General features: G+C 37.7%; 2 protein-coding genes across 2 annotated transcripts in view; one reads left to right on the top strand and one right to left on the bottom strand.

Moving 5' to 3' along the window:
* Positions 1 to 1175: 1175 nt before the first annotated feature.
* RIBC2 (RIB43A domain with coiled-coils 2) lies at positions 1176 to 17106 on the bottom strand. Its single transcript, XM_072850247.1, has 7 exons — positions 16987 to 17106; positions 13277 to 13358; positions 11385 to 11729; positions 10587 to 10705; positions 3988 to 4215; positions 2253 to 2419; positions 1176 to 1276 (listed from the first exon to the last, which is right to left on the bottom strand). Exons 1-7 carry the CDS (start codon positions 17101 to 17103, stop codon positions 1195 to 1197), a joined length of 1140 nt encoding a protein of 379 aa, XP_072706348.1. The 5' UTR covers positions 17104 to 17106; the 3' UTR covers positions 1176 to 1194.
* Positions 17107 to 17491: 385 nt separating this feature from the next.
* The window catches only part of SMC1B (structural maintenance of chromosomes 1B), a 37032-nt gene continuing 30715 nt past the window's right edge, over positions 17492 to 23808 (top strand). The window contains exons 1-6 of the mRNA XM_072850234.1: positions 17492 to 17600; positions 19376 to 19568; positions 20106 to 20214; positions 21310 to 21513; positions 21876 to 22114; positions 22599 to 22854. Coding sequence (XP_072706335.1) covers positions 17492 to 17600; positions 19376 to 19568; positions 20106 to 20214; positions 21310 to 21513; positions 21876 to 22114; positions 22599 to 22854 — 1110 coding nt within the window. The remainder of the gene's footprint in view (positions 17601 to 19375; positions 19569 to 20105; positions 20215 to 21309; positions 21514 to 21875; positions 22115 to 22598; positions 22855 to 23808) is intronic.

The raw sequence follows: 23808 nt of genomic DNA, 5'->3' as shown, positions 1-23808 counted from the left end.
ATAAATGGCCTCTATTTTTATTAAGGGTTCACAATCTCTTAGAGGTCTTAGATGACCAGAGCTGAATCTCTGGTCATCTCTCTCTCATTCTTTCTTCTGTTTTACATCATTAAGTCTTCTAACCCTTTTTCCAGTCCTCTGTATGTCATCTCTTTCCCTTTTGGATTTCATTTTCTGGATATCTCCATCATCCATTTCTCTTGTGCAGTTAGTTTCTTACATTGCTTCTCCATATTTTCTTCTCATGTGTTTCACTTGCCCATTTTTCAAATATCATTGACTGGGTCTTCCATTGCTAAGTCAATTCTGGAACCATAAGGACAGGAAGCAAACTGTTTCCCTGAATTACTGTGCATAAGCTGAGATTTTTCTCCTTGATTTTGTTTGGTGCATGCCTGCTCCTCCCCCCCCACCCCACTCCCCATCACATCTGTAAACTCTCCCTACACTCTCCTTCAGAAGCACACTGCCCTTAAATTTTCTCCCTTATTTCTAATGAGTGACGGCGTATGTAGGAATACTTTCCGCCATACTTTTCCCCACTTAAACACACATTCCATTTCTGCATCATGCCTCATTGCTATAGTCACCTCGGTAAATATCCACATCTTCTCTTCTTATTCCTACTATTCAGGAAATAAAAGCAATACTTCTGAACCAACTTGTCCATTTCTTCCTCTTTGCTTGCTTTTGTGTCCTATTTTTTTTGCTTTAAAAAAAAAAACCCAAAACCAAATAAACCCCCCCAAAAAAACAAACACAAAATTTTCTGCTTAGGTCATCTTTCTTCCCTCCTATAGAATCTGCTAAGTCTGCATCACCTGTGAGCTATGCCAGGCAGCATTCCCCTCTGACCAAGTTGCATTAAGTAGCATTATATTTTAAATGGTGATTCCTTTCCAGAAATTGATTTCTAAAGGCATGGATAATATTAGTTAAGCCTGACCCACAATAGTCAAGCAACCTACTACTGAATCTACTAGTAGTTTTTAGAAAACCAATCAAGTTTAAAAATTATTACAATGTTTTCCTCTTCTTAGCACAGATGTGGCCTAGCAGACTGTCCTTTAGTTTGAGTACACTCTTTGAACAGGGTAGGGAACAGATAAAAATAATAAAACATGGGATTGCTCAACTAAAAATTTTAATATGTCTACATACTTCTGTATATTTCAAGTTGATGTATCCAGAATGTCATCGGCTGGTTGTATTAAACTGTGCGTAATACTGGTCTGTTGGAAAATTTGAATACGCTTCTTCTTTAAGATAAATATTCCTAGCAATAAATAGAAAAAATGCAGTTAGTACATGTTTTCTCATTATAATACAGAAGTAATCTGAGAAATCTAAAGAAGATGTAATGCATAAACACTCAAAAATACTCATAAAATTCAGAATTATTAGAAATGGAATTAAATGTAACTAGATCTTTCTCTCCAAAATGTATGCCACATCTCAACATAGCGAACTTTTTCATCCTAAAATAATCTTCCAAAAATCTCACAGTGAAAAACTAAATTAACGCAATTCCAAATTTTTGCCTTCATAATAGGAAAGCATCAGGTACTGGAAATTCTTTTGCAAAAACGTATGTATGCATGCATGATGAAAAAAAAAAGAAAAAAAAAAGACTGGAAGACTAGAACACCGAATCACTTGGTTTGATTTTTTTTTTCCTTCACATATTATCTTCCTCCTTTCCCATTATAGCAGACACAAGACCTGACCACCAAGACATGTCCAGTGGTTAGCTAAAGAATCATCTAGTTTTATTGTACATAATGGAAAACCTCCATTTGTGCCATTAGCTTAACCCTGAGCTATCAGAAACTGGCAGTTCTACTGAAGTCAGTGGATACCCATCCTTTTTTGTTTCAGAAAACTAAGGTAAATTTAAGAAGCACGTACTGTTTTACACCTGATAATATAATTTTCTGCATAGTTAATTCTATTGATTCTCTATTTTGCTATCTATATAAACTGTCTGTTGTCAGTGGAACACATAAGAATTCCAGCTACTAATCCATACATGTAAGTCAGTTAACGATCATAATCTACTCTTTGAAGATTGGTTAAACAGTACTGAAAAAACACACTTATGCTGAATAGTTGACTTTAATAGTATAAACTTGTAACAAGTATATTAAAAAAGTAAAAAAACAATACAAGTAAAAGAGCTCTTTGAAAGCCAAGCTATTGTGTTAACGGTAAAGAGTTTTATTTGAAAAAGAAGAAAACTCTTTGGTACTTACTTTGATTTCTGCTCCTGAGATAGCTCTGCATTTACGTTATCTAAAGCTTGGCGGTGTTCCCGATTCTGTCGTTGTTGATGCCGCTCTAAAACCAACTGTGCTCTTGCAGCCTGTAGACTTTGCCTGTCCCATTCAGCATCTCTTCGGCGTTCTTCCTCTTTTAGTCTCTACAGGAGTGAAAAAAATGCTTTGTTTTCTCTTTGTTCAAAGACGAAACAGTATATATAAAGTCTGACTGGTAAATTCATCCAAACAAACTTGCTTGCCTTTACTGAACACAAGGGGTAGCATTTGAAATAGGGAGAAAAAGTAAGCACTTCCAATGCATGGGTAGGAGCCCATGCATTAGGCAGAAGTAAAATACTATAGATGAGAAAGCTATCCTTCTCCAGGGAGCAAGACAGACTCCTACCTCCACACAAGGTAAGAAAATTAGGATCTGCTGCCTGGCAGAAGTAGGTTAATCAGTAGATTACTATTTCTCTCTGACATATTAGCTCTCTCTAAAAACCCAGAGCAGCAAAACAGGTCTTGTGGGGGTTTTTTTAAGTTCTTGTTAGCAAGAATTGTAACTTGTTGAAGTCAGAAGTTAGTAGTTGTCAGTATGGCTTATAATAGGGCTAACTTAGTGTAATAACTGAGCTGCCAACACCAGATGAGCAGACCCAAACTGTTTTTTCCTCTGCCCCTGTTATACTACCACTTTCTCACTTCTTGTCTGACATCACATTGAACTGATTCAAGAAACCAGGTCTGCAAAAACCTCACTTTTCTTGGTGGGGCTCATTTTCTGCCAGCTTAACTACCTGAATGGGTTCACGTTAGTGTCATAGGAGAGCCAGAAAAATGACAATTCTATCTTCAGCTTTAATAACAGCAGTAGATAAAACATAGTATAGCATGTGGTATTGTAGGGATTAAAAAATAAAATTGAACAGCTATTCATTAGCTGTTATGAATCCAGCCTCTGCACTGAATGAGGTAGGTAGCTTCCTACTTCACAATACCTAGGCCTCCTGTACACTCGTGACTGCCTAGGAAGGGTACATTTCTTCATTTTGACTGCCTGCTTCCATCCATCTTTAGAGCAGCAATTATTAGCAAAATTTAGTTTTTCTATTGTAATTCTATCCCAGAGCATGGCTCATAGTTGTGTGGGATGGTAGAACGGAAATTCCATTGCATTCCTGAACTTTTAAGACTATGAAATCTGCATGAGCAGGATCACTGGACCTGCTCTTTTTGTCTTGCTCGAGTACCCTTGAGCATGAGAACACTGCTCTGGCCTGCCCTGCTCGCACATTCCTGGCTCTTCTTCCCCTATGGAGCAGCCCACTCCTGCTCATCCCTTGCAGGCAGCTCGTGCAGTCTCAAGTCCTGAACTGCACCATTGAAGCCTGGCTCTTGTGCTGTGCAGGACGTTGCTCCTCAGCTGGGTCACCATAGACCATGCCCCAAGATCCCCCAGGTCCCTTGGCCCTGGGCTCCACAGCAACTGTCCTTCCAGCCCAACTCCAGGGCTCCAGCCCGCTCCTGCTGCTCCATGATATTTCCCAGCTCCTTCAGAGACACTGTGTTCAGTTTGATTGATTAAAGTTTATGTTTTCCAATGATCTGAATTTTACCCAGTCTTATAATGGGACTTAGGGGGCAAACAATAATATTTTCTTCCACAAACTTTGTCTATAATATTATTGCAACCAGGAATACAGAATGTGCACATAAGCTTAAATACCAGTTTCTCCAGAACTTGTTGGTGTTGAGAGTACCGGATTGCCATCAGCTGATCCTGATTCATTCCCTTCCATCGATCTGTGATCACACGATGTCTACCAAAGGAACTGACTGCTTGTTCAGGGTTTTCGGAAAGTAAGTCTCCTTGAAGGACGCTGGAAATTTCATCCATGTCATCTTTCATTTTTTGATACTTTTCCAACTTCTTTCTGTCAGCTAGTTCAGCAGCCTATATTCAGTGAAAGGAGAGAACTGATAGTTTTTCCAACAGAAAATATTAACTAAGGGATGCAACAAAGTTAGCACATCATAACAGATTTCTTTCCAACCTGCATACAGTTGTCAACAGCATCACATATGAATATTATGATCATGGTCCTATTGGCTAAGATAAAAAATCTAATAGTATGCATTTGTTTAATGTTGCCATATCACATACAGCAAGTAATTTAGGGAAAAATATTTTTGTTTTATAAGAAAAGCCAGAATTAAATAAAAAATAATTTCACATTTATCCACAAGCAAATACCAGTTGATATTTGGAGGCCAGACACAATATGGAAGAAATTTACGATACAAATTTATAATCTTGAATCACTAGCCTTGATATAAATTACATATTAAATCTATGTGGAGAGCATAGTTAAGCACTCAAAATAAACAAACAGACAGGAGATGCCTATGTTAAGCCTGAAGATGCAGCCTTGAATATGTTCCCTTTTCTGATACAAAATGCAAACATGAATCATATTATGTGAATATATTTGTAGTATTAGAAATCATAATATGCATTCCCTATGGAAATCATTGTTCCTAATGTCCACTGTAAGGTCATAGTCTCCTATTCAGAGGAAATTTTCCCCTTCCAAAACTCCAGAAAGCAAATATGATGATTTTACTTTAAAGTAATTACCTTCCAAAGAAGAATTAGACTAAGAAAATTAATTCACAGTAGAATGATAATGCTATGCATCATCCATTTCTAATCCTGCCTTGTTCTTCTGTAATGCATAAACTAACCCATCTGGAACAATGCACAGTGCTGGCTTCCATGTGGACAGAGGATAGGTAATCTCCTTCTTGCTAGGGCACAAAGAGCACAGGTTGCCAGACCTGCCTCTCGCATATGTAGCTTTACACATCTATCTTGACTGCAACGGACCTGTGGATACCCATCTCTCCAGTTTGTCCAAGATTGTCTCGTGCTCTGTTCAAAAATCACTGGCTTGAGAATATTCACTTTACAAGTTAAGTAGAACAGCTCTGTACTTTTCTTGCTGATTAGTGGTTCACTGGTTGGCACACACACGTTTAGAAAGTGGATGAGGACAAATGAAAAATGAAGGGTTATGCATCAAGAAAGTCATAACTGGTAAAATAGTCTTCTGTGGCATATAAGGTGAAGTTGAAAATTAGTAGGCAGAGCAACTAGAAGATACAAACAACTGAGAATGACAGGACTATCTAGACACACGTGTGGGAACCTGTTCCTTTGCAAATATTATGGAGACGAATCCTAACTCGGTAAGTACAGTGATCTGTGCCACCAGAGGAGACTGCTAAGGGTTTATCTCTACGTTTACATTTATGGACTTCGAGTTTGGATGACAGCAGTTCTCCCAAGCATCAGGCCTGGAGACTGTCAAAGAGCGACTTCTATTTGCTCCAAGCAAACATGGACAACAACCTGTCAGGGATCGGACAGAAGAAGAAATAACAAATAATACTAAGTACGATATCCTAGATTAATAAATTCCATGGCTGAAAACAGCCTTGTGGTTTTCATTAAAATAACAAAAGTATTTGATGTGCAAACAAACTAATAAAAGATAAATTCATTTATTTAGAACTATAATTAGCTAAGCCACAGTTCAACTTAGATGATGCAGAAAACCTCATATTTAAAAATACTTACCAGCCATCTAATAGGAACGTACACTCTACAGCAAGAAAAGAAATGTCTACTTTTAGAAATGGAAAAACTCAAGCAAATCAACTTTCAAGTGGCAAAACATCAACTTCAGACCTAGTAATTACCAGCTCTGCCATCATAACATGGAATAATACGTTGGAAACTAAAGGCCACTTTTTCGTCTCACTGAAGTCAGTGAGTACAATTTTTACCGGAAGTTTAAAGCAATTTTTCCCTCAAGTGTTAAATATATTTCCCTCAAGTGTTTTTTTTTTTCCTCCAGAAGAGTCAATAACAACTTGAGAGGAACTATGACATTACAATTCCCAAGAAAAAAAGAAAGAAAAACACCCAAAGATTTTCAATCATCCGATATTCTGAACCAGAATATCTGGGTAGGTACTTTTAGCTTATTAATACCATGAATCAAGCAATTATTTTTAGTTCTGAAAATGCTCCAGAGTAAATCACATTTAACAGAAAGTCATTTTGGATGGACCTGACAAAATTACTGGCCTATGATGAAGAATTATTGAAGCGTAAAATATGTAATTTTTATTTAGATCACTTTATTAATGTCACTCTACTGTGATCTAGCAACAGATCCAAAAAGGCACTTAGACCATGTAACCTTAATCTTCTCAGTAAGAGGGAGAGCCTAAAATTTCTGAGCTGCCTGGGAATCTTACTGGAGGAAACTCCCAGCTCTATGCATAGCCATGCATGTAGCACTACTATACAATGATTAATGACACTGCAGAACAAAGATTTTCAACTCGGAAAATGGATCAGATTTAACCTATCCAGTCAAATCCCTAATAAAACATAATTCATTGGTGTAGCATGGGAAGAAAACCAGATGCACAAATACATGCTCCTTCATTTATGTTGATTTGTGATCCAACATTATATATCTTCCCTACTACTAAATGCTTCCTTTTGCTGTTGATTCAAGTCATAAAGCAAAAGAAGAAACACGCATAGAAGCATTATGAGGCCAGGACTTCACATGCTTAGAACACCACCAAGTCTCGAGTGTGTGACACTGCTGCAAACACAGGACTAAAGCACAGCTTCTGAAGTCCTTATCACTTAGTCACAAAACTCACAGATGACCAGTGACCTGTCCAGGGTCTTAGGAACTTGTGAAAGAAGTAGTATTAATCTGTATAGTAAATACAATTCCTTTGTCTGTATTATACAGATACTTATAACAGAGAATTGCACATCCAGCACATTCAAGCTAGGAACTTAGCAAGGTCTGTTAAAAATCAGTATGTGCACTATGTTTCAAGCTAGGAACTTAGCAAGGTCTGTTAAAAATCAGTATGTGCACTATGTTTCCTCATGCCTGAAAAAGTGGTAGGAATGTTGAAATATTGATGATTCTAGACATTGAATATCAAGAACAGGATGTAAGTGATAAAAGATATTTGCACAGCACACTTCATAGAATAATAAAAAGTTACCATTCTTCTTTTATGTTTAGGCACTCAAATATTTCATTTCAAGTGAAAAAAAGGCTCCACAGTTAATACAAATACATAATTTACTCAAAGCCTGAAAAGCTATTTCTCTGAAGTTGCTGCTGGCTTTTACCAGCATAATGTTGAGTGAATAAGGACCAGAGTAATGCAATCAAATGCCCATGATAACAAAATTATCAGGAAAACTATCGAGCTGTTGTGGTATGCCCAGGAATAAATTCTAAGGACATAAGATCTATAAGATTGTTACCAAGTCTATAAATATGAGGTCATTAAATTAGAGATCCTCTGTAATCACATTCTCTCATTTTTTTAGCGTTATCTACAAAGTGTCTTGGAAAGGATTCAAGTCCTGTGCTATATAATGCAAGACTTGTTCTTTCCGATTTCAAGAACACAATCAGTGTATCACTGTACTGCTAAATTGGGCATTCCCAAGTGTTACTATCCTTAGTGAGGAACCTCTTTCTACAACAGTAAGATTCTGCTATGGAATAGCAGAAGTGAAAAATACATATTCTAGTCAGGACTCTGGGTAGCCTTAATTTCTGTTACCTGGCTTGCCAAATTAAAATGATTGCTACTTATGTGTGAATGATTTCAGCAGGAATAACTGACAGTTTAACCTAGCAGAAGTCTTCTCTTATACTGAGGACAAAAGCAATATTGGTATTTCTGGCTAACGCATACCTGGGTGAGAGAAAATCCAAGAGGAAGAATAGCATTAATTTTCCAGACACTACACACACTTAAATATTTACAGTACAGGATCCTCCACCACTGGGAAATATGGTACCAAACACATCATAAATTCATTGTCCTGCTAATCAATTCCAGAAGAACAAAAAGAAACATTAGTAATAACCTTGTCAGCAATAAAGCCATTGGCAACAGCATTGTGGTAGGTGGAGGAAGCTGAACCACTGTCACGGGGGCAGCAACATCAAATCCTGTAATGAAGGCAGGCTGTGATGAACTGAGATACCCGACCTTCAGTCATCTACTAGGATTCTTTACTGACTAGCAGACTGACCAAATCATGTTTCTCCTGAAGTACATGACTTGATGGTTTTTATGTTGGTTTTTTGTTTGGGTTTTTTTATTTATTTATTATTTTATCCTTTACATCCCCTAATGATACTGGCAACCGTAAGGACTACAGATGATGGCCATGGAGACAATGATGGATCCAAAGCCAAATTCTAGGAAATTTCTTCCTCTCTGAAGATGCATTCCTGTATTATGCTTTAACCAAATTACAGTAACTGTGGGTTACCTTAGAAAGGGTGAGTTTCATTTCTGCCTTCCTTCACTGCCACCTCAGACTGTGCATTCACTCCTCCCAGTCAGATCTAGCAATCACTCATTCTAGACCAGAGTTCATTTTCTTTTGGATTTGAGAAATTATCTAACACATCATGAAGCTTCATGATCATTAGATCCACTACAAGAGAGACAGCAGAAAAAAATGAATGAAACTTAGGGAATGGGGAAAAAGGAGCTCTTCCTTTGGCAGACACTGACAGGTTGAGCAGATGTGTGTAGAGCAAAATGCAGTGTAAGACTGCACCCTCAAGAGGGTAAGCTCTTCAAACTGGTTACTCAGAACAGTGAAGCTGCTGAAGACTCCTGTTCAATACATTTGAGGTCAGACACAGAGAATTCTGTGAAGTTCATTCCTTGGTTATCTCTCTTGGGAAAAAGATGTATAGAAAATCCCTCTGTAACATAGCTTTCTTTTAAAAACAATATCACTGAAAGGCCTGGCAACGTGAAACCTCTGGCTTGCATGTTTAATAAAGAAAAGCAGCAACTGTGCCAGAACACCATTTAAGGGAAAAAGAAGAGCTTTTCTCAACCATTCAGGAAAAAAAAAGGAAAAGCTGAAAACAGTATCATGGTTTAAAAAAAAAAAAAAAAAAAAAGAAAAAAGTAAACTTACTACCTCAGAAAGAAAGAAAAAGAGCTGCAAGCTTTAACTCCAATTTATACAACATAGCAAGGGACAATAAGAACTAAGAGAAGACTGTTGCTCCAACCTCCATTATCATGCCCTTATGTTAGAAAAAACAAAGAGCAAGACTTTTTAATATATTTAATATGCACACCAGTTGAGTAGAACATATAGGCCCAAACATTAAAAACAACACCACACACAAACCTCCCACCCCATCCCCAAACCCTGTCACAAATTCAGGAATTTTTACATGGAATCAATTGGTATGACAACAATTATTTGGGATAATACTGCTACCCTAAGTGCACCAGCCACTTAGGGTACTTTTGTGGCTATTCATATAAAATACTGTTCAGTAGCCATGACTTCAAGCAGCAAAGGCCTTCTCAATTACCTTGGGCTATCTATAAACAAAATTATACTCCAAATGTGCCCTGAAAGGCTCAAGCAACACTTACACAAGGACTTTGCACGCTTACATACTTAAACCAAAAGATACCATACTTGATGTAGGTAATTTTAATGTGGCTTATTTTAATGTGACTAAATAAATTTAAAGCTAAGTCACGCTAAATATAGTTTAACCAAACTAATAGCGTCCATGTAGCCCTTTGAGCTGTATGTATAAGCTGAGTGGAAAAAAAAAAATCTGTGCAGTAAGATAAAGAACTGGTGCATGACAGATAATGGTACTAAGACAGACAGAAAAAGGTTCATGTCATGTTTCAATAGGTTCCAAAGCATGCTTAGTAAACAACCAAGATACACGTATACAATTATAGCAGCCAAAGTGCCAAAAACAGTGGTTGTGGGGAATTAACATAAGCAATAAAGACAAAAAGCTACTGGTAGTAATGTTTCCACACAAGCAAGAAAAGCAAGCAGACACAGCTAAGATTATCCGACAACTGATATAAAACCAGAAGGAAGCATGGGAGGCTTTTGCTGTACTCCAGTTTACAGACTAAAAGTCCCCGAGAGATTGGGGAGTTGCTGCCCTCTAGTCAGCAAGCTGAGAACCAGGAGGGAAAATTTTGACAGAGGGTAACTAGATAGAGGATAGCTAGATCCTTGGAAAGGACAAAGTGAATAAATTCTATCTTCCAATTACTGAAACAACCTTGGAAGTTAGCTGCTAAGAAACCTCTGTGAAAGCATCATTACTCACTGTACTTTTGTGCATCTTATTTTCCTTCTGTGTCTCCACTTTTTAAAAAAACCAAACAAATCCAATATTAATTTACCTGGGTTCTATTGAAGTCTTTAGTAGCTGCACAAACAGCACGCCTGTTTTCTTCTTCCTTTCGTTGTTGCTCCATAGTCTTTTGGTCAAGTTCAATTCTATTCTTGTCATAAAGATCATCTAAATTAGATTAAAATGAAATTTAGTCAATATTCATGGACACGATGTGCCATATGAGTAAGCCACTGTAAGACAGAGAGAGAGACAGTGGGACACACAGACAGAGGAGCTACAGATATGGTAAGCTGAATTACATAACTATTTCCAAATCCTACCACCAAAGCTTTCCATCTTGCAATTTCAGGTGACTCATTAAATCAGTTTATTACGTAACCCATCTTGTCTTAACAGTTAGACAAAGTTAAAATGAAAAAGTATGTTAAATACTGTGGAAAAAATGTTTCATGACAAGCTAGAAAAGAAAAATCAGTATTATTTTGTCTGCTCTAGAACAGTAAAGATTGGACAATTTGGTCTGATGAAGTAAACATACCATCTAGCATGCAAAACATAGATAGTTTTTCAGAATGCTCTGATACTTCATTTGAGGCATAAAACAGAAATGAAACCTAGGTAATATTACCAACATCACATGTTCTTAAATATAGATTTCTTAAGTGAGATATTGAATACATTAGAGCTTGTAAAGTAAAAACTGCTGCAGTATTTCTAAAAGTTAAATATTGAATATACTAAAATACTATGTCAAACTGACACAATAGGCTATACCATATTTTTGTCAGATACACCAGAATTTCAGAAAAAGCAGATTAAAACTGTTATTATCTTCTTTTGCTACCTGCAAATTTTTGATCAGCTAATGCATTCTTCCAGTCTCTCTGTTGCTGAAGAGACCACTCTCTTAACTGCTCCTTTTGAAATTTCATCCTCTGATCATAGTTTAAGTCTTCACCTATAAACTTCTGCAAGCCAGATACAGTACATCGAGGATCATTGTCTGAAAGTCGAGCAGGTCTATCCTTCTTTAAGGCTTGAGGATCAGACAGGTCAAATTCACGTCTTGTTTCCGGCTTCTGAAAATTCTTTTGAAATTCACTGATAGCCTTATTTATGTTCCTGATATAATTTTTCTGTTGTTGTTCTAACATACACATGATCTTGTCATTTTGCTTCATTTCATTAGCTAGAGAAAAATGAACACAATGAAAATACAACTCTTAGCAGTGCACGTGTCACGGAAGTGCACGTGTAAGATGGAAAATAAAATTTTGAAGAGGAATAATTAGAACATAAGTCTTCAAACTTTGATACCTTAGGACAGAGTATTTGATCTATGAGTACCAGCCCAGCAAACACTCTAATGTTAGTAATATTTACTTATAAACTACTTCCAGTTTTTCAGGTATCAATTCTCTTATTAATGTTACAATGAAATATATGCATGTGAAACAAAGACAATAATAAATACTTCTAGAACTCTGAGGTTTCATTTGATTAAAACTTGCAGTAACACATGAAATGTCCTGTATACTAATTCTTCCTGTTTACTCTTAGTTTACAGTTACAACTGAAATACATTAAGTTGCTTATTAAGAAACAAACAAAAATCGGGCTCCCAATGAAAGGAATAGATAGTTGTTTCATAGCTCCAATGATTTTTCTAATCACAGCACTAAAATAATTGGCTGGCACTAACAGTTTTTGAAGAACTTAATAGCTCTTGCCCATTTAATCAAAATGCGGTAATTGATTTAAAGAAAAGCAAACAAACAACAAAAAAACTCATCCAAAACTAGCCATTTTAGCCATTTAAACATAATTCACAAGAAAAGATAATTTCCTCTGTTGCCAGACTACACATTGTTTCTGGCAGTTTCCTAGGAGTCAGAGTCTGACAGGTATTCTGCCAGGAAAATCACAAGCAGCCGTAGAAGCACAGCATGGAAGTTGGCAGCTCCATTCTAGCTCTTCTTGAAACCCACAGAGAGCTCCGTCTGTGGGACCTTTTCACATGATACCGCAGGAAAGCATTCCAAACACAGAGGGCCACAAAGTGTTTTGAGGTCAGGGGACATGGCCACAATATTTGTGTGGCTACATGTTCTGACTCAGCAACGGCTCCTACTTACAGCCCTGTTGTACATGACTCATGCTTCTAGCAATAATAATCTAGAGAGGATTCTATAGAATCTATATATTTTATTGAAGAATGGCCAGACAGAACATGGGCTTACTCTAATAGAAAGCAATCAAACAAATTTGCCACTACTATTCTGAGAAGAACAGTATTAAGTAATTAAGTTTTTTTAAAACGCTCCCATATCTAAAGGTCTCTAAGCAATGCTATTTGCCAACATTTATTAAAAGAAAACACTGAAAATTCCAGCCTATTAGGAGAGGTATACCAGTTTAATCATGTTAATATAAATCTTAAGACACTGAGGAAAACACATACTGTACCCATGCAAAATGTATGAACATAAATAGGACTACACATTATAGTATTCAGTTTGTATGTCTGAATTTAGAGAAAAGCCTACAATTGCGCTTATATATATCTTGATTGATAGATTTATATAGATAGAGCTATATAGCAAGATTCAAGGAGATAGGCTCCATTTGGAAATAAATATGGCAGTTTGAAATACATGAAGGGAAAAAGAAAGCAGGAAACAGATAGTAAATTACATTTAACTCTTCACAGAAATATCATAATATCTATGAATATACCAAGTTCTTCATTCCGTGCTTTTTCAGCTGCTTCTTGAATTTTCCTATCCTTGACCTGGGTATCCAATGCATCTTTATCAACCTATTAAAATGAAAAAAAGCAGCTCTTTAAGAGATACTATGTGTGAATGATTAAAAACAGGCATTGTCAAGCTACATTGATTCGCAGTTGTACAAGACAGATGTAAAACCACTACCAACAGAGTATGTACACATCACTATTTAATGTAGGTAACATAAAAAGAAAATCCAGAAACAGCAATATTCATTTGTTTGCTTCGTTTTAATAATGATAGGTATATTCTTGCACCAAATCAGGACAAAACACCACATTTACATGATATATAGAGCTATAAATAGAAATATTTTAAGCTGCATTACACAGAATATATTTTCCCCATTATAGCTGTCATTTTTACTTTTTCTTGTTGTTCTGCTTTCATTTATAAACTGGCTAAGTATTTTGACAGTCAAGATGACAGGAGGTTGTAATAGTTCAGATTTGAAAAAAATATAGACGGTTCACTCAAAGTACATTGAAGAAATAACAGGGAATGGAAAGAAACTTTCCAGTCTCATCTGATAGAGAGTAGGATTCATGTAGTTGCCAAAATGCAATACTGGGTGCCATTTGAGATACATGCAGACACCTACAATGAGCTGACAGATACAATACATAATATTAACAACCCTGGAGAGTGGTAGCTGAGCAAGGCATAATACCCTAAGGCATATCATCAAATGGTAGTAGCCACCTATATTTTAGGCAAAAGAATTGAGTCCCATATTTGTTGACAGAAGGTGGCAAATTAATAGGCAGAAACCTGGATTTTATTTCTTCTTTTTTTTTTTTTTTTAAACTGGTCAAGTCACTTAATGTCTTTAAAAGATTTATCAAAAAACAATTACAATTCTTCAAGAATCTGGTAAACTATTTTGATAGTCTTTGCCTAAAACTATTCAGATCAAGACAGAAAGACCTAAACAGATCATGGCGAAAATACACATTGTTAATGTTGTAAAGGACTACTAACTATACTAATCAGGCAAAGAGGTAAATCTGTAAGCAAGGGTGAAACCACAAAGAATTCTACAGGGTATCATGGTCCCAAAAAAATGGTGTTGTGGCATTACATATCAACTCACTTAGAGGTCTCATTTGGGAAACCAAGCTTTCAATGTAACTCTAGGAAACACTGTTAAGAGAAATTCAGTAACTCCATTAGTAGTTTCTGGCATTAATACAGGTAAGTCAATGTATTGACTTCTGTGTGCAAATTCAGTTATGCTATCAGTTCTCTCCCATTTGAACAGCTTTCATTTGACAAGAATACATCCCAAAAACAACCATTCCTAGTCACATAAAGCTACAGATTTAACTTTTAAGCATTAAAATAGCAAATCCCTTACTATGAACAGTTTGAAGCAGCTAATTTCTAATCTACTTGTATTTGTGTATAATAGTTCATATAAATGGAAAGTAATTTTTCATTTGGACTACTCATCTGAACTCTTTTGGAAAATTACTGATTTACTGAGGATAAATTCTTAAATCTGTAAGTGAAGACAGTGGTGTCTTACTTTTCCATTACTCAGATGAGGAAACAGATACAGAAGTCAAAGCAATAATAAAACTAGTAATAATCAAGAAAAAAATATTAAAATCTCAGTTCCCATTCTGCTTTCCAGTCAGTATATTATCTCCATGTTTTTAAACTACTCAATCCCTGCTTAAGGATTTGTGGTGTCTAAGTCAAATATCACCTTGATTTTTTAACTTTGTCAGAGACAGCCTCTCAGCTCAACTGGTAAGAGAGAGAGAAAGCAAAGAATCTAAAACCATATCAGAAATACTGATATAGTATATCTCTCTATAGATTTGTTGACTCTTCATGCTTTGGACTTGGCCTAATTTCAAAGCACAAGTAGAGCCCCTTCTGTCAGCAGTCCTTGTTCAGCCAATCAATAAGGTACATTGAATGATGTTAATCAAAATATTTACAAAATTCCTCCAATGGGCTCTCCTTCATTTTAGATGTTTGTGTCACGTAAATGGATCTGTCAAAACCTGTCTGATAGTTAGTTCTGCAAAAGTATTTGAGAAAGACCTTCAGATAGTGTAGTTCAGTATTGCTCAATAAAGTACACAGAGATATGCTGATTTTCATTAGCTAGGAATTTATATTTTGCATTTCATTCTTAAGGTTCTAGAAAGCCTTCTTGCAGAGAAAGTATGTGTTTCCTGATTAAGAAAGTTAAACTCTCTTACTATACTCATCCCGCATCTGTTAGAAAAGGTTATCGGCTCCTTCCACTTAAACATATTGTTAGCTACCATATGTGTCAGGGTGCTGTATCATGTGCACAACCTGTCCTGTTCATTAAGTGGGAACTGCTACTTTGCTGTTCCAACTAGATGACTCTTGCATAAGAGTCACGAGAATAAATCCAAGGCACTGTCAGAGATAAGGTGAAGATATCCTTCCACTGACATGAGACATGTTCCAGTACCTGAAACAAGATGGATCAAATTGACATCTGTTTCAGTTCTACCAGTCCAATGAAGTCAACAGACTGGACTTATTTTCACCAATTCTAAATTTGGTTCTACGCTAGTTAATGCTACAGCACTTATACCTGATATATGCATCAGCATAAAGTACTCAAAATACTTTACAAGCAAAATTTAAACTTACTTCACCTCACAGCACTCTCCCTCCACAAACACACATGGACTCTTAACATGGACACATTACAAGAAGATTAAATGAACTATTGCACACAAAATTTAAAAAGGTATAAAATACAACATGATTTCCTGACATTCAGGGTGCAAACTGCATATATGACTCTAGACAAAACCCACCAGACTGAAGCTATCACCCCCACAGATCTTCACAGACTGAAGGGCGTTCACATTCTGACATCCACTCCAGGAAAAACGAGATGTATCCATTAACTCTATATACATAAACAAGGCCTGATGGATCTGTCATATTTTGCCTGATGCAAAATAGGGAGCAACTGCAGGATCCCTTTCAACAATAAATCTCTCACAGATTGTAGCTTCTAGTCAGAATGAAGCAGATGAGGGAAGTATCAGCAGAGCAGAAAGGAAAAGAACACTTATTTGTTTACGCCACATTTTGTGAGCTGACTCAGCAGGCTTCTGGCTTACCCAAAGCAAAGCACACCATATTAAGTTAAACTCCTACACAGATATTGAAACACAGGGCTTGATCTTTTTTCCTATTAGGGAAAAACGAAATCTTGCCCTCAAACCCTACAGCAGGGAGACACAAATCCCCCTCATCCTCCCTCAAAAACACACACTCCCCAGCAACAGCGGCCAAAAATAACTGTTGACGATACCTAGAGAATCTCAACTTGGTTTCACCAACTTTTTAAAAGCGCCTCAGCCCTCTAAAAGACGCAGCAGGACGGTTTCTCCCCGCTTACCCCCACCTGGAACTACGCGTGCTCGCACACACTTATGGGCGCTGAGGGGGCGCGCCCTCCCCACAGCCGCTGGGCCGGCCGCCTCCCGCCCTCCCCGCCCAGGCCGGTACGGCTCCCCGCCGCTGGCCGGCCTGCCCTAGGGGTCGCCCCCGCTTTACACCGGTCTCCTCAGAAGACATCGGAGCAGGGGGACGGCGCCATCCCTCCCCGCTGCGCCGCGGCCCGGGCGGGGGCTTCGGCCGCGCCCTCACCCCTATGGTCCGGACTCGCGCGTTGAAAATGCGGCTCTGCCGCTGCAGCTCCCGCTGCCGCCGCCGCTCCAGGGCGGCAGCCTCCTGCAGGTCTCGCTGCAGCCCCAGCCTGCTCATGGCGCCGAGAGGGGATCCGGCCGCCGGAGCTGCGCGGGCGACGGCCAGGAGCGAAGCGCGGCCCGAACAGCTGCCCGCCAGGAGGACAACACACAGCGTCGCCATGGGAACGGGAGCTCCGCCCCTTCGCCGTTTCCCCCGCCCCCTCCGCGTGCGCGCCATCGCCGCCCAACGTGGCGAGGCCGCCTGGCTGCAAGCATGAGGCGGGCGGCCGCCTGCTGAGGGGAGAGGCCGGGGGGCGGTTGGGGGCCGAGCGCAGGCGGAGGGGGTTTTCCCTTTCCCGGAAGACAGACTAGTAAAATATATTCGTTGATTATTTAAATTTTGTGAGGGAGTGGGAAGGTGATGGGCTAAAGGCCTCAGCTCCTCCTTGCCCACAGCTGTAGGGATGGGTTACCTGAAGCTGCTGGTGATGAAGGATTTCAAGTCGTGGCGTGGGGAGCAGATTATCGGCCCCTTCATGAGGTTCAACTGCATCATCGGGCCCAATGGATCAGGTAGCAGGCTGGGGGCTGGGCTGAGCAGGCAGCTGGCCGTGCTTCTCTACTATAGCTATCAGGATTGAGCTTTCAGTTTTGGGGTGTTTGCCAGGTCTTTTCTGTGAACAGTAGCAGTGCAGGTGCAGGCCCAGGAATAGGGCCAGCATGGCTGCACTGAATGGGTGAGGATGGTTATAGCTTGCCTATCGAGGAGTACAGTTGCAGGGCTTTGTGGGGGGGAAGTAAAGACTCATGGGCCTGCTTAAACTCTCTTCATATGCACCTGAGGGGACAAGCAGCACAAACAAAGTTTTGGAGGCTCCTGATCTGCCATTGCTTCTTTAACTGAAAGTACAGGTTTTTCTAGCGTGGAAGGACAGAGGTGGGGTGGTTGAAGGAATTTCAATTTCTAGTGGTCTTCTCTTTCCAGCCTTTGTAGAACGGGTAGTTTGCAAACAGCACACCTTGCCTTTGCCATTCAAGTTTGTAGCTCAGCTTACTAAGGTCACATAAAGATGGTTTTACTTTAGTACTCCGGGTTGTAAACTGTAGCAGTGGAAAGGTGCTTCTTGATTTGAGTCTCTGGTCTTTGCCATGTGAATAAATGCCTCTGGGAAAGAGATAGTAGTTTTGCGGCATGGTAACTGCTTTGTAGTGTAGCCCACAAGAGCCTTTGTTTGTAGGTGTGACTCCACATTGTTATCCTGTGGGTGCTGGAACTTTGTAAAATTTGGTTCACTTCTTCTGAAAGTTCCATTCAACAAATGGGATTTTATCTCTTATTTGCCAGAGAACAATATGATAGGAGGTGAGGGCTGTCCTAACAAAGAGCCACGAGAATGGGCTTAGCATTTGGTATTAGTTTCCCTGTCTGTTAATGATTTTGTTTATAACTTAGATTTTTAGATCTTCTTGTTTCTTTGCTTATCTAATTGAAGTGAGATCTAGGAATGTAAATAACTATTATTTAGCATTATTATCGTATTCCTAGTCATCCTATACCCACTGTTCCGTATTGGAAAGTCTCAAAATTATGGATACTTTTTCCAGTTACTCTTCCAATTAAATCTGAATACATTTTGTAGATGAATCCGGGGAGAATTGTGAATATTGTGTAATCTCTGAATTGAGTTTTTTGTTTATCTATTTTTCCCCTAGTATTCTTCCTTTTCTCATATTCTGGAGAATAAGTCAAAATATTGCCAGAGTAGCAAGGTTGAAGGCAGAAAATATGCTGTCAGCAGAAATGCTCAAGACTAAAGGGGAAAAACAAAAAGAGGAGTCAGTGAAGAGAATTTTTGTCTAAGGAGTGTGATCAGAGAACTTTGTTGCTGTGGTGAATGGATCTGGGAGAGTACTTGTGTTCCTTAGAACACTGGTGTTCTAATGGAAAAGTTCTAGTTACGTGATGGAGTGCTTATGCAGCAAACGTCACTGACTGCATTATATAAAGGAAACTACCAAGTAAGGATTATGATGTTGCTCGCTCAGTTTAAGTAATGACCTCTAGAGATGCCTGTGTAAGAAAAATTTTGGTTTTTTCTTACAAGGCTGAACAAATAACAAATCAGTTTTGTGATGATTTTTATTACAGACAGGCTTATTATCTGCTGCCAGTGTGTTGCATCTTAGAAATGTATTTCTTATGTGCAATATTTTTTCCTCAGTGAAATATGGAATTAGAAACAGAATTAATAAAGATTTTTGCATTTATGTATATGTTTTTAGTTAATTGTTAATCAACTGCCTCCATTTCTGCCATGTCAAAGCAATTTTGGGGTTTTTTTTTTTAGGAAAATCTAACATAATGGATGCTGTTAGTTTTGCAATGTGTGAAAAGATATCTAATTTGCGAGTTAAAAGTGTTCGAGAACTTATTCATGGAGCACATGTTGGAAAACCAGTTTCTTCTACAGCTAGTGTGAAGATAGTATATTGTGAAGAAGATGGGGAAGAAAAAACATTTTCAAGAGTTATCCGTGGTAGGTAGTAGATTCTGTTGCATGTACTTTCTGTTGTCTGATGTATAAAAAAAGAGACCAAAAATATTCAACTGTGAATTTCAGGTGCCGTATGAGTATTGCAATAGCCCATGAGTATTGCAATACTTCTTGTAGTCCTTCAGTAGCATTTTGATAGCCAAGCATTATAATTGAAAAAAACATACCAGAGCAAAGTTAAAAAATTAAACAAGTGATTAATATATCTTCTTTGTTCCATACGTTGATCTGTAGCTAATCCATTGGAATATGTAGATGGCATAGGCTCTAGAAAATGGGGTCTGACACCTTGTTGCAGGCATGAGCACTTAAACATCTGTCAATACGTTTTTGGAAGTATGCAACTAGAATTTTCATACAGAAAAATAAAATTATTGAAATGACTAAGGGAGTAATTGGAATCTATTTTCTTCTTTGAGGAAATTGCTCAGTTAAATTGTTCCACTAGTTTAGTTCTTTTCCTATGGATTTTGTGTTGTGCCATTTTATAGTAAATTTTTTTTTTCTTTCCTCGTTTAGATAGTTGTTCGGAATTTCTTTTCAATGATAAATCTGTCAGCCGATCTACTTACATATCTGAGCTTGAAAAAGTAGGCATATTTGTCAAAGCTAGGAATTTTCTTATTTTTCAGGTAAGCATTTAAGGTACTTCATAAAGAAAATAAAAGCTTCTGAGATTATTTCATAGGAGTACACAGTTACTTATTTGTAACGAATTATACGAATTACAAGACTGCAAAATGGAAATAATGAGGTTTGTGTGTACATGAGTGCACTGGTAAGAAAGAAGCTAATCTGGAAGAAATTGAGTACTTGTGTTATTCAGAGTATATAAGAAAATGTGGGTGTCTATTTATAAATATTTACTGTATTAAATTCTAGGAGTGTTATAAATAGGAAAAGATTATTTCATCTTAAAACACTCCTATTAGTCAAGATGCATGAAAATGTATAGGTTTTTTTGTTAAGATTGAGGGATTGAAAATCCTACTGGGTTATTAGTTCACAAGTATTTAACGATATAGGTCAGAAATGCCATATACTTATGATGAATATATTTCACAGGATTATCTTCCTTACAGTTGCTGAGGAAAATTCCCAAGGAAGAACTGATTTTTTCCCCTTCATAGGAACCCTATATATGGATTGTTATTGTGATAATAGTCTCTATGATGAGGGCATTTGCCCACTATACAAATAGAATAAAAATCACAAAATGTATTTCCTACGCTTTACTGAAAATAGCAACTCCTACAGATCAGTGAAGCTTTGAGCAGCTAACACACAGGCAAAAACTGTGCGTGTGTTAACTTCGGGACTTAAGTAATCTTCTAGTGCATTGATTTCTTGGGGAGGGAGTGTTAGTTCATTTTCACTGAAAATGAGTTTCAGTTCCTTTAAAGAGGCTAAGAAGATCTAATCTTGTCATTCTGATACTGCTTACTGATTTGTGCAGGTTGCTTTAGTTTGAAGGTGTTTTTCATAGACCATATCTGACATTCTAAAACTTTCAGTGATGTCGTTTAATTATGTGAGGTAGCTAGGTGATATTCCTTTTGGTACTAAACTTTTCCTTGTGTTTGAATCTAAAAGTATTTCCATTCATTCTGTTAACCATAAATATATCCAGAGATAAATCCGTACTATATGCTCTTAAAGAAATTCATTAGACAACATAATGATGTACAGTGCTGCCTTTTTTTTTTTTTCCCCCAATTTTGTTTAAGGGAACAGTAGAATCAATTGCAATGAAGAAGCCGAAGGAGAGAACTCAACTTTTTGAACAAATCAGTAATTCATGGGAATATGCTGAAGACTATGAACGAAAAAAGAAAAAAATGCAGCACGCAGAACAGGATGCGCAGTTTAATTACAACAAGAAAAAAAGTGTTGCAGCAGAACGCAAACAAGCAAAGATAGAGAAAGAGGAGGTAACTCAAAGTTATTCCTTTTTTGCATATTAAGATCTCAGATTTTTGCATCTTTTATGAACTTAAACACCTTCTTTTGTCTTTCATCTAGTATTTTTTCAGTATGGTATACTATATAATAATTTAGTATAATTTAAAAGGGTAGAGGAATACATACAATAAAATTGAAATAAATGGAAGTGTAGGTTTGCCAGTATAATTAATTAAAGTGTTGACTTACATGTTTGAATTTTATGATTAGTGCACATTACTGGTATTACAGCTAGTGGTACATTATCTTACATCACTTTGGACTTGAAATTAGACTGCTAATGATAAAAAATCCTTTTTATAAACCATAAATAAAATTTCAATGTTGGTAGGCAGAGCATTACCAGATGCTTCTCAAGGACCTGTATGAAGAAAGGAAACAGCTTAAGCTTTTCCGGCTTTATCACAATGAAAAAAACATTGACTTTCTGAAAAAAAGTTTGGATGAAAAGAATATGGAGGCTACTATCAAGAAACAGTCTCTTTCTACAGCAGAAGATGCATTTGGAGCCAGGAAAAAAGTCCTTGGTGTATTAAACAGAGACCAACAGCACATGGAAAAAGGAATGAAGTAGGTTTTCCAATCAGATTCTTTGATAATTGAGTTAAAGCATAGTCCGCACCAGGAATTGCTTGGCAGGCATGCATTTCTGGTTAAAGCGGTTGGGTGATATCCCAGCGCTATGGAAGTCAGTTTGTAGCCATTTACTAAAGTAGTATCTAGATATTAATTTTACCTCCACCACCATGCTCAGGTTGTCAGTAACTTCATTGTATAAATACTTCTTTGCTATTAATTTTTTTAGAAGGTTATGCTTCAATTAAATTTCTGTGTTCAGTGGATATTAAAAAAAAAAAATCACCTGTGGGTATGTAACCTTGCAGTGGACAACTCAGTATTCGTTTACATGTGTGGTTGGGAGGGGGTTGTTCTTTTTCTTTTTTTGGTGTGGTTTTGTTGTTTTGGATGTGTCTTGTGGTTGTTGGGTGGGTGGGTTGGTTGGTTGTTTTGGGTGTGTGGTATGGGGTTTTTTTTGTTTTGTTTTGTTTTTTAGGACTCTGGAAGCATCACTGATTCAGCAGAGAGCCCTCTATATAAAAGCAAAGGAAAACACTTCCTACCAAATCAAGAAAGTAGAAATTTCTAAAAAATCTCTAAGGGACAAGGAGAAATCCTGTGATAAGGAAAGGCAGAATATAAAAGAACTAGAGATAGAATTGAATGATATTGAGAAGGCATGGAAAGTGTTTGAGCAGAAGGCTGAAGAGATATTGCAGAGAGCAGCAGCTATTGAGCTGGAAGAAAGTCAGGTGAATTGGGAGGCCAAAAAGTACTGTTTACTAGTGAAGTCCAGAAATCCCCACTGATAAGAGAAACCATTGTTTCACCAATAACCTGTAATTTTAACAGTCTTTTTGCTGTTGAACTCAAGCAAAAAGAAAATTGTGACTTTTATTTAGAGACTGTTTGATCAGATGAAGAGAAATGATGATGCAGCGTCTTGGAGTGGGCTGTCTCCTTGGGGAGGTGGAGGGGAGGCAGTCAGATCTTGCAGAAGTTCAAATGTGGAACATTTCTAGGAAGTAAATCTAAATTGCATAGAGATCTAGAAATTCACCATTGTGAGACTGGAAATGGTAAGCATCTCTCCTAGGGCGTGAAGTACATCTTCTGAGCAATGTGAGAAGTTAGCTTATTAGAGGAAGCAGTGAATTTTCAGTGAACAAGAAGTTGAGCAGAGTTTGAGTGGAAACTCCAGAAGGGTTGTACGCAGGGACTGTTATCTGTGCATTAGGATTATGACTACATGTAACTATCCATGGTTAGGTTGTTCTCTCTGGTTGGGTTTTTTCCCTTTCTTCTTGGAAAATCCACATAGTGCATTGTGGGAGGGTAGGATAGAAAACATCCAGTAGGGTCTTGGGGTGAGAGGGTAACTTTTGAGAAATGGTTTGTCAGCAGAGGTACAGAAATATGTCTTCAATTAGGGAAAAACAAGAAGACAACAAAAATGCAAACAAGACTTGGTAGTATACATATCATATACTGTGGGTCAGAATCTAAAACTGAGGGAGCTCACTTGTGAGCTATTTTAAGTTATTTTAGAAGGAAAGGACTGTTATCACTTTACAGTAAATTCACATTTGAAGAAGCTATCTTTGCAACCATATGGCCAGAAGTGCTTTTAAAACTAAGTGCTAGCTTCTTTTCTCTCCTGTCTCTTCCTTAAAATAGTTTCTGATCAATTAATAGAGAACCTGTAG

This window comes from Ciconia boyciana, chromosome 1, assembly GCF_034638445.1.
Source record: "Ciconia boyciana chromosome 1, ASM3463844v1, whole genome shotgun sequence".
NCBI lineage: Eukaryota > Metazoa > Chordata > Aves > Ciconiiformes > Ciconiidae > Ciconia > Ciconia boyciana.
Note: the sequence above shows the minus strand (reverse complement) of the source record. Positions and strands in the feature narration are given on the sequence as shown.